The 11,685-nt window shown below is 40.6% G+C and overlaps 1 protein-coding gene across 3 annotated transcripts in view; it reads left to right on the top strand.

Moving 5' to 3' along the window:
- Positions 1 to 11,685, top strand: part of NUFIP2 (nuclear FMR1 interacting protein 2) — a 145,181-nt gene that overhangs the window by 123,487 nt on the left and 10,009 nt on the right. For all 3 annotated transcript variants that reach the window (XM_002718913.5, XM_051825376.2, XM_051825375.2), the window contains one exon: positions 9,677 to 9,709. In XM_002718913.5, the coding sequence (XP_002718959.1) occupies positions 9,677 to 9,709 (33 nt within the window). The remainder of the gene's footprint in view (positions 1 to 9,676; positions 9,710 to 11,685) is intronic.

The raw sequence follows: 11,685 nt of genomic DNA, 5'->3' as shown, positions 1-11,685 counted from the left end.
ATTGTGTAGGCCTGAGAAGATATTTGGTTGTGTTATATTCTGCTACCTCAAAATTTGTGGGATCTGTTCTACTAGGTAGTTGATTAGTTGTTTTATGTATGATTCTCTTTTTTATTATGTGTAATTGTAGGCCTTTTTAAATGAGAGCATTAGTTTGTATTCCAGTTATTCTGTGTGCATTCCCTATATATGGGCTAACTAAAATCAGTGATTCAGATAAACTAAATGTGCCATATAGATGCAAATGTGTTTAGTTTTGCTGGTATTACTGAAAAGATTTTCTTTAGTAAGTTTGTGTATTAAAATGAATCAGGTTGATATTGATTGTTTTTCCCCTGGAACAACAGATAATGTTCAGTTTGGGTTCCAGAGTGGCAAGTTCTTTGAATTGCTGCCAAGTGTTGATTGGTCCATTAGTGATCAATTGGTTCGTTAGTTTTCCCTTTACTTGAATTGGTTTTAAGTTAACCTTTTGATCATCTGAATAACTTTTTATTTTTTTTTAAAGATTTATTTATTTATTTGAAAGGCAGAATTAAAGAGAGGGCTCACTCACCATATGGCTGTGACAGCCAAAGCTGTGCAAGACTGAAACCAGGAGCCAGGAGCTTCTTCCAGGTCTTCCTCGTGGATACAGGGGCCCAAGCACTTGGGCCATCCTGTGCTGTTTTCCCAGGCACAGACCTCTCTCTCTCTCTCTCTCTCTCTCTCTCTCTGTGCCTCTCCTCTCCCTGTGTAACTCTGACTTTTTCCAGGCTGAATCACAAGTGGAACAACCATGACCGCTACACCACGGCACCGGCCCCTAAGAGCATTTCTTTAGGTTATTTAGAGAGAACTGCCTGCTGATTCACTCCCAAGAGGCTGCAATGACTAGAGCTGGGCCAGGCCAGTCTGAAGTCGGGCACTTCATCTGGGTCTCCCATGTGGTTGCAGGAGCCCAAGCACTTGGGCCATCTCTGCTTTTCCCAGGCTATTAAGAGAGCTGGAGCAAAAGTAGAGCAGCCGGAACTTGAACCTGTACCCTTATGGGATGTCGATGTCACAGGCGTCAGCTTTACCTATTACACAATAATGCTGGTCCTGGAGTGGTGCATTTTTAAAAAAAAAAAGATTTCCCCCTATCTCTTTAACACTTTCAAATAAATAAATAATTTTTGTGTTAGGTTTTGTTTTTTAAGGCAGAGCAACAGAGAGGGAAAAACAAATATTCCATCTGCTGGTTCAGTCCCCAAATGACTGCAACAGCCAGGTCTGAGCGAGGCTAATGCCAAGAGCAAGAACTCCATCCTGGTCTCCCACAGGGGTGGCAAGGGACCCTATAATATTAACCATTTATGTGTGTAGTTCACTGGTCTTAAGTAACGGCTTATAACTATCACAACCATCCATCTCAAAAATGTTTTAGAGGCCAGTGCTAAAAAAGGTAAAGCCACCGCCTGCAGTGCCAGCATCCTATATAGGTGCTGGTTCGAGTCCTGGCTGCTCCACTTCTGATCCAGCTCTCTGCTATGGCTTGGGAAAGCAGTAGATTGCCCAAGTGCTTGGGCCCCTGCACTTGTGTGGGAGACCTGGAAGAAGCTCCTGGCTCCTGGCTTCGGATCAGCACAGCTGTGGCCGTTGCAGCCAATTGGAGTGAACCAGCAGATGGAAGTCCTCTCTCTCTCTCTGCCTCTCTTCTTCCTGTGTAACTCTGACTTTCAAGTTAAATAAATAAATTTTAAAAATATATACCTATATAAGCAGGCCAGCACTGTGCCGCAGAAGGTTAAGGCACCATTGCAGTGCCTTATGGGCTCCCATTCCAGTGTTGACTGCTCTACTTCATCCAGCTCCCTTCTGATGCGTCCGAGAAAGCAACGCAAAATGGCTCAAATCCTTGGGCCCCTGTACCCACATGGGAGACCTGGAAGTGACTCCTGGCTTCAGCCTGGCCCAACCCTGGTCTTTACAGCCATTTGGGGAGTGACTCATAAGAGGAAGACCAGTCCTGAAACTGACTTTCAGATAAATAAGTCTAAAAAAAATACATGTAAACGAAGGTTATGCCCATTAAACGGTAACTCCATTCCTTCTTCCCAGGCCTTGGCAGCCATTATTTTACTTTGTCTGTTTTGATTATAAGTAGCTCATAAGTGGAAGCCTATAGTGTTTCTCATTTGGGAACTAGCGTATTTAACTTAAGCATGATGTTCTTGAGGTTCATTTCTGTTGTAACATGACAGAACATCATTCTTTGTAAAGGCCAAAATAATAGTTCAGTGTGTGTGTGTATAATGTTTATCCATTCATGTATGTGGAATCCTTGAATTGCTTCCACATTTTACCTGTTATGAATAACACTGCTATGAACATGGGTTAACCTTTTTAGGACCATGCTTTCAATTCTCTTTCTGGAAGTTCTTAGATTTTGAGGAATTACCACAGTATTTTTCTCAGTAGCTGTTTAGCATTTTTAAATTGTGCCTCCAACAATGCAAAAGTGTTCTAGTTAATCTATATCCTTGCCAATACATAATTTTTCCCAAAAGTTTAATTAGTTATTTGAAAGGCAGGGTGACAAAGGGTGAGAAAAGTATCTTCATCTGCTAGTTTACTCCCCACTTGCACTTAACAGCCAGAACTGGGTTCAGTGGATGTCAAACACCAAGAACTCAACCATAGTCTCCCACATGGGTGGCAAAGACCCTTCCCTAGATGCACATCAGCAGGAAACTGGATCAGAAGCAGAGTAGCTAGGTACCTCAATATGGAACACGGATATCCTGAGCAGCGACTAAACTGCTGCACCAAACACCTGCTCCTGAATCCTGACATATTGAGGTAAACCTTTGAATCTGAAGCAGTTTAAAGTATTTGTAACAATCCATGGCAGTAAGATCAATTGATGTCAGTTGTCTTTGGTCAAAAGTACTAATTTAAACAAATTGATAGATTGGATCATATTGAGCTGAAGGCTATCAAGCACTAATAATAGTACTGATATTTTGATATAAGAGCCCTAACCAAGTTGACTACTTTGTAAGAACAATAACTTTTTTCTAAAGATTTATTTATTATTACACACAGAGAGAGAGAGGTCTTCCTTCTACTGCTTTCCCAGGCCATAGCAGAGAGCTGTATCAGAAGTGGAGCAGCCGAGCCTCAAACCAGCACCCATATGGGATGCTGGCACTGAAGGCGGCAGCCACGGAATAATACCTTCTTTAAATTTAGACGTTATTTAGTATAAAAGACTTAGGCAACTCTATGGTATTAAAAAGAATTTTTAAATTTCTACTACTGTTTCTCTACTGTCTTTACTGGGTGACAAGTTATTGGCACAGGTTTGGTTTGCTAGCTTTGAATTGGGCAGTGGTATAAAGAAAACTTCAAACCTTACTCAGTAATTTTAGTTGCCAGCCAGAATAGAAAACTACATAGATCTGACTAGTGTAATCCCTTTTTTCTTTGCCACTGTTTTCTGTACTAGCCACTGTTTGCTATTAAGATGTTGGGCAATAATTGGGAGCATGTGTGTTTTTTATCAAGTGTGTAGCATAGGCAGAGTACTTTGTTTACTTATGGAAGACTTTGATAGGTTTTTTATAAAAAATTTATAAAGATTTATTTTTTTATTTATTTGAAAGGCAGAGTTACACGGAGAGGGAGAGACAAAGATCTTGTATCTGCTGTTTCACTCCCCAAATACCTGCAACGCCGATCTGAGGCCAGAAGCCAAGGTCTCCGATGTGTGTGCAGGGACTCAAGCACTTGAGCCATCTTGTTTTTTCATTTTATTTGAAAGGTTGAAAAACAACCAGAAATCTGATTCCCAGATAACCTGCAGCTTCCAGGGCTGGCACCATGGCTCACTTGGTTAATCCTCTGCCTGCGGCACCGGCATCCTATATGAGCACTGGGTTCTAGTCCCAGTTGCTCCTCTTCCAGTCCAGCTCTCTGCTGTGGCCTGGGAGGGCAGTGGAGGATGGCCCAAGTGCTTGGGCCCCTGCACCCGCATGGGAGACCAGGAAGAATCACCTGGCTTTGGATCGGCGCAGCACTGGCCGTAGTGGCCATTTGGGGAGTGAACCAACAGAAGGAAGACCTTTCTCTGTGTCTCTCTCACTGTCTAAAAAAAATTCTACCTGTCAAATTAAAAAAAAATCTGGATCTTCCATATGGGCAGCAGGGCCCCAAGTATTTGAGCCATCATCTGCTGGCTCCAAGAAAGCCAAATCGAAAGCATAGGAATTGGGATTCCAATATGGGATGCAGGTGTCCCAAATAGCATCTTTTTTTTTTTCTAAGATTTATTTTATTTATTTGAAAGAGTTACAGAGAGAGGTCTCCCATCCGCTGGTTTACTTCCTAGATGGCCGCAACAGCTGGAGCTGTGCCTATCTGAAGCCAGGAGCCAGAGCTTCTTCTGGCTCTCCCACGCTGAAGCGGGGGTTCAAGGACTTGGACCATCTTCCACTGTTATTCCAGGCCATAGCAAAGAGCTGATAGGAAGAGGAGTAGCCCGGACTAGAACTGGCACCCACATGGGATGCTAGCGCTTCAGGCCAGGGCATTAACCCTCTGCTAAACAGCGCCGGCCCCCCAAATGGCATCTTAACTACTTTGCCAAACTCCTTCCCCAGTGGAGAATTATTTTTGTAGAGGCAGTAGCATTTATAAACTATTTTGATGAATCAAGAAGATTTTTAACCTATGGGGAGGTAAAGAATAGTGAAATGACAAGTCATGAATAAATGAAATTATAGGAAGGGATCTAGTTTGGATGTGGTGAGGGGGTATAAAAAGGAAAATAAGTTGCTGCCAGATCATGGGAGATTTTTTTTTTTATTTTGGTCAGGAGGCAGGGGGAACCACTGAATTTTTAAGATTTATTTATTTGAAGGCAGAGGCAAAGAGAGAGATCTTCCATCTCTGGTTCACTCCCCAGGTGGCCACAATGGCCAGAGCTGCGCCTATCTGAAGCCAGGAGCTTCTTCCAGGTCTCCGACACAGGTGCAGGGACCCAAGGACTTGGGCTATCTTCTGCTTTCTCAAGCCACAGCAGAGAAGCTGAATCAGAATTGGAACAGCCGGGACTCGAACTGGCCCCCATCTTTTTTTTACACAATACTTAAGTGTTTTCACATTTACTATACTTTGTAGCAATTGTTCATGAATGCCTGTGGGATTACATCTGTCTTTCTAATGATTTTACTAGCATATGCTGGCAAATTTGACAGTTTTAAGAAAGTGCACTTTAAGACCTGCTTGAATTTTCTAGGCTTGGCAAGAGTACCTGTTTTCTCTATAATATGGGATATATGTGAATAGATATAATAATTCCTAATAGGCTATAAGGTCTTCTTCCCTCCAGTGACTTGTCAGTTGAGCATCCAGACTGGCTACTTGAATTCTCATTACATCTTCTTTCCAAGTTCAATGGTAATGAATTCACTTTGGCATTAGTGTGAAGTGTCACTTGTAAGGAATTTACAAAGCTAAAATTCAGCTGTCAGATTTCACTAGCTTAAGTACTGAGGGTAAAGGAAATATGCTGTAAAACCAGAAACTGTTTCTCAATAGAAGTTTCACTCCAAGCAACTTGAATTTGATTTTTTTTTTTTCTAAAGATTTCTGTATGTGTTTGAAAAGCAGACTTACAGAGAAATCTTCCATTCACTGGTTCACTCCCCAAATGGCCATAGTGGCCAGAGCTGGGCTGGGCTGGAGCCAGGAGCTTGATCTGGGTCTCCCACATGGGTGCAGGGGTTCAAACATTTGGGCCATCTTCTGCTGCTTTCCCAGACAGAGTAACAGGAAGCTGGATCAGAAGTGGAGTAGCTGGTACTTGAATCATCATTGGTATGGGATGCTGGTGTCCCACACCACAGCTTTACCCTCTGTGCCACAATGCTGATATTTTACCTTTATGAAGTAAACTAGATTTAAATAAATACAGCAGTAGAAAAGAAAAATAACAAAACCAACTTGGGTTCCAGGTTTCTATTGTGTGTATTTAGAGGTCTAGACAGTTAACGTTTCAGGTTTTCTGTGATTTGTAGCTTCAAATTTGGAATGTGCAGTTGAAAATTATTTACTTATTGTAGAATCAGAGCTCCTCTCATCAGTACTCTGGTTTACTCCCCAAATGCCTGCAACAGCTAGGACTAGGTAGTACTGAAGCAAAGAACTGGAAACTCAGTCCAGATCTTCATAGGTATATGCCTGTCAGCTCAGGAGCTGGAGGCAGGTATCCAATTCAGCTACTCCAATGTGGGACAGGATATCTTAACTGCTAGCCTAAATGCCCACCTCTCTGTTTAATTTTAAAGACAAAGCCAAAACTTCCTATTGACTTTACTTCTTAGCTTCAATCTTTTCCTTTGAGGGATTTTTGTTTTTTTGTAGGACACAAAAAGGTTGTATGTCAGTAGTGTCAGATGGGTGTACCTAATATTTTGATTTTGTGCAGTTGAAAGTACCTTTTCTAGTTTTATTTATATTCTCTTGGGACAGTTAGAAAAGTTTTGCAGAGTAACACATTTCATATTCATAATCTGAGTTGAGACTTCTATAAGGGACAAAATGTGTTGGTCGTGTGTGTTTTATCAGTGGTGTCACTTGTAGAGTTGTTAAGCATGGCATATAATTATACAAACAATTTATTTCCTTTTTGATATTAACCTTGTTTCAGTTTCATAGAAACTTAAATTTTGATCAAGGAAATAAAGTTGCTAGTATTTACAAAAGTAATTAACAGGAAGGGAAATGATTTCTCAGTTCAGCACCTTAGATAATTATTATGCTATAAATTCCTCCTGCTCCCCCAAAGTCACAATCAGGTTTACAAAACTAAAACTAGATCCTACATAAGTTTTCTTTATTTGAAGTTTAAAATTCTGTAGTATTTGAGTAAATCCTTAAACTGAATGTTCTAATTTGAGGCAAAGAAATGTATTTAACTATTAAACTGGCATTTGCAGATAGCTGCTTTTGTCATCTTTATTCTGATTTTTGTGTTTCCGTGACTCAAGTATATCTTCTCCCCTCATAGAGGAGAAAGGCAGAGCCATATTGAAGTTATTTATCTTTAGTGAGCAGACCTAAAATAATGAGTGTCAAGTAACTGGTATATACAAGATACTTTAGCAGTTTGCTGCAGAATGTCAAATTTCCGTGCCTTTGCTAAAAGAAAAAATGCTAATTGTATTGGGTTAATTTATTTGCACTCAGGTCTCACAAGACAAGGCTTTGGCCATTCTGGGATCCAGTAATTTTAATATAAAAGTGCTATTATAAACTCTCAGCTACTTTTTACCGTCTGAAACTAATAAAGTTAGAACTTGTATTGGAGTGATAGGTATGATCTGTGTGATTAAAATTCCCTTTCTGAGATGTCATCTTTTTTCCCCAAGAGTAGGTTGATTGTAGACCTCCCAGGACAAAGGAATTTTCCTACCTATCTTTGCATAGGAACTGCTCAGAGATTTGAAGTCCATAGGCATAGGACTAAACTTGGACAAGTGGCAGAATATTACTAGCCAGCTATAGTTTAATCAGAGAATCATTGTAGTAACTTTGAATTGAGTTTTATCTGAATAATTACTTTGATCATTTACCTATTAATCTGAACATCCAATTCTAGCGAAATTTTCAAAAATTTTCCTAGCAAGTCTTGATTTGAGGGGAGTGGGGGAACAGTGTTACTCTACCATTCCCTGTTTCTGTCCATACACCTATAATAAGACAGTCATAATTTTAGGTCTGTACTTGTTCTATTTTAGCCCCAGGAAGGGGTTATGTTGTTCCATAACTGAAACCCTTGTTTTCATACATCTCATCTTAATAAGCTCTAGTCCTCTTACTATAATTAGTTGCTGATAAATAGAAAGCAATTAAATAGAATTTATTTATAATCAAAAATCAGTCTTTTTGTCCTTTCAGAATGATAGTTGTATGGCAGTGGGAAGAGTACTTAATCCTCAGTGCTTACTCATTATTTCTACTTAGGTAGTTTTTGTTTGGTAGAGGTTTTGTTTTTTGTTTCTTTAAAGATATTTAATTAAAAGGCAAGGTGGGGGCCAGCGCTGTGGCGTAGTGGGTAAAGCCCGTGCCTGAAGTGCCAGCATACCATGTGGGCACCAGTTCATAACCTGGCTGTTCCACTTCAATCCAACTCTGCTATGGCCTGGGAAAGCAGAAGATGGCCCAGCTCCTTGGGCCCCTGCTGCACCCATGTGGGAGACCCTGAGGAAGCTCCTGGCTCCAGTTGTAGCTAAATGGGGAGTGAGCCAGTGTATGGAACACCCCCCACACCCTCCCCCCCCCCCGTGTAACTCTTATTTGAAGTTTTTTTTTTTTTTTTTTTTTTTTTTTTTTTTTAAATAAAAGGGCAAGGTGAAGAATAGAGGGACAGAGAGAGCTTCCATCTGTTGGTTTACTCCCCAGATGCCTGCAACAGCCAGGGCTGTGTTAGGCCAGAGCCAGGAATTCGGACCAGGTCCCCTGCATGACTGGCAGGGACCCAAGTACTTGAACCATCTTCTGCCTTCCAGCTGCATAATCAGGAAGCTCCATGGGAGACAGAAGAGCCAGGACTTGATCCTGATAACAGGATGTGTGTGTTCCAAGTTATAGCCTAGCCCGCTGCACCACAACACTGGCCCTATTATTTGTTCTTTCAAGGTCATAGTGTAGTATCTATTGTCTTACTCAAGACTTTGAATATTCTTGAAGGTGTTTGTTTGTTTGTTTTTGACAGGCAGAGTGGATAGTGAGAGAGAGAGAAAGGTCTTCCTTTTGCCATTGGTTCACCCTCCAATGGCTGCCACGGCTGGCGTGCTGCGGCCGGCGCACCGCGCTGATCCGAAGCCAGGAGCCAGGTGCTTCTCCTGGTCTCCCATGGGGTGCAGGGCCCAAGCACTTGGGCCATCCTCCACTGCCTTCCCGGGCCCCAGCAGAGAGCTGGCCTGGAAGAGGGGCAACCAGGAAAGAATCCGGCGCCCCAACCGGGACTAGAACCCGGTGTGCCGGCGCCACTGGGTGGAGGATTAGCCTAGTGAGCCGCGGCGCCAGCTGAAGATTTTTTTTCTATGTCAGGTACAGTTCTACCTTCTCTCCCCGTATCACTATAGTTTGGGTCATTTTTAAGATGTGAAAATAAATGTACTGTACACATTTTGAATGAAAATGGAGCAAGTGAGGATTGTACATCATTAATAAATGGGTAAAGATTGCATTTTGACTGGGTTAAAGTAGATGTGGTTTAGTGTTCAAAACAACTTGCGTGAATGCTTAAACTAAGCATTGAGTATGATTGATGAATAATTCTCAAAATATTTGGAATGATAGCTTGCTAAGAGATATTTGGTTTTTAATAATTATGATCTGTTTTGAGAAATATTTTACCTGTAATATGCTTCTGCATTTTTGCTGTTGGTGAAAACAAAGTTGTTCTGCGAATTTCAGATAATAACTGACATTCTGTGATCAACATTTAAAAGGCAATCTGAGTGATGCTTAAGAATTATAGGAAGCTGCAAGTGCTTGGTTTGTCACAGAATTGTTTCCAGTTCTACCTTCAGCTCAGCATTTATCAGTCTAGTTTTTTTAGATTTAAAATGAAAAGCATAGCTTTAAACTTTGCTCACTGAAACCTAGTACATAAAATAATCCGTCTTTTTATTCTTTGCAGAAATGGAATCTATTTGGAATTTGCAGAAGCAAGGTAAGAATGAGTAAATGACTTAATATTCATAACCAGTGATTACTATACATTGTTTTTAGATGGGAATAACAGTTGAGCAGTCATCTACCAAATAAACAGGTTTTATATTTTGAATTATTTAATGAATGTAGTTGAAAGGCACTATGTTTATTTGAGAGAGAAACATAAACAAGTCCCATTTACTGGTTCACTTCCCAAATGCCCATGCTGGCCAGGACTGAAACCAAAAGCTAGAAAAATAATAGTTGTTGCAGAAATATCTGGGCTGTATGTTCTTCAAAAAGGAAATATGAATAGCAAATCAAGAGTTCTTCACCCTCCCATAACCAAGATGTGATGAGTGGGAGAACAGAAAGACTCGATAATCCACATCTGGATTATTTAGAATTTCCTAATTATTGCATACCTTCTTTACAAATATAGTAAAAATAGTTGATTGCATGATACAAAAGGTGAGTTTAGTTTGGAAAGAAGCCGCTGAGTAATGTATTTAGGTTTTCAGAATCTTGTAACTGAATTATATCATACACTCATCTACTTTGTTGGTTAATATATGTGCATCTCGGATGAATGTGAAATTCCTAGGAATTTTAGGAGTTGAAGAATGTTAGAAATTCTCTTATGTCTTATTTATTAGGAAATTCAGACTCAGAGGTTGGTGTATAAGCTAGAGAGATGGGGCTAGAATGTACGTCTGCACGATTTTCCAGTACTACTACTCCTTCGATTTCTCCCTCTTTTTCAGTAATTAAACACAAATGAAAAGAAGGTAGAGTAGAAAATACACCCTTCAGGGAAGGACAATTTAGATAGCAGATAGGACATTGCTTGGGACACTCAGTCCCTTGTCTGAGTACCTAGGGTTTAGCCTTGGTTCTGCTCCTGACTCTAGCTTTCCTCTCAGAGGCAGTGGTTAATTTCCTGTCATCGTGAGGGAGAACTGGACTGAGTTCCCGGCTTCTGGCTCAACCCTGGCTATTAGGAGTATTTTGGGATTGAACCAGCAGATGGGAACTCTTACTCTCTTTTTCTGTTTTTGTGCCCTTCAAGTAAATAAATACAAATTAAAAAGAAAGTATACCCTGCAAAAGTTGACCTACTTTAGTTTTGCTGGTAAATAGATATTAACCATTAGGAAGGGACATTATCTTCGTGGTAGGTTGCCAGTGTATGGCTGTTGGAAACCCATAAAGGATATTGTTGTCTCTGGAGTAAACTAGATTGATTCTTAAGGCTGAAGAGATCTTGAATTCTTGAATATAATTTTTTTTGTTAAGATTTATTTATTACTTGAGAGTCAGAGTTACACACACAGAGAGAAAGAGAGAGAGAGGTCTTCCATCTAATGGTTCACTCCCCAATTGGCCGCAATGGCCGAAACTGCACTGATTGGAAGCCAGGAGCTGCTTCTGGGTCTCCCACGTGGGTGCAGGGGCCCAAGGACTTGGGCCATCTTCTACTGCTTTCCCAGGCCATAGCAGAGAGCTGGGTCAGAAGAGGAGCAGCCAGGACTAGACCCAGTGCCCATATGGGATGCCAGCACTTCAGGCAAGGGTGTTAACTCACTGTGCCACAGTGCTGGCCCCTTGAATATAATTTGCAATATAGTGGCAGGTTTTATTGGTTTGCTTTTTTTTCCCCAACAGCAAAAGTATGTACATATTAAAGTTTTTTGTGTTAAGTAGAAAGTGTGAAATTAAAATATTGCCTCCCAGAAGAGGAGAACATAACACTTTAGAATAGCCTTGGCGTCTACCTAGACACATTCTGACAGCTTTATATTTTGAACTCAGGATATAGATGTGCTTTGCTGAAAATGAAAGCTGATGGTTATGGGAAATTAGGAAGAAAGAATAAGTTACTGGTTAGACTTCAACTGGTAGTTCTATGAAACTAAGTTTAACATGAAGCTTTTGGTGCTAGGTTATACTTGAACAATCATTTGCTAGACTATCCAGACTTTTTTTTTTTTTTTT

This window comes from Oryctolagus cuniculus, chromosome 17 (assembly GCF_964237555.1).
Source record: "Oryctolagus cuniculus chromosome 17, mOryCun1.1, whole genome shotgun sequence".
In the NCBI taxonomy this organism is placed as follows: domain Eukaryota; kingdom Metazoa; phylum Chordata; class Mammalia; order Lagomorpha; family Leporidae; genus Oryctolagus; species Oryctolagus cuniculus.
Note: the sequence above shows the minus strand (reverse complement) of the source record. Positions and strands in the feature narration are given on the sequence as shown.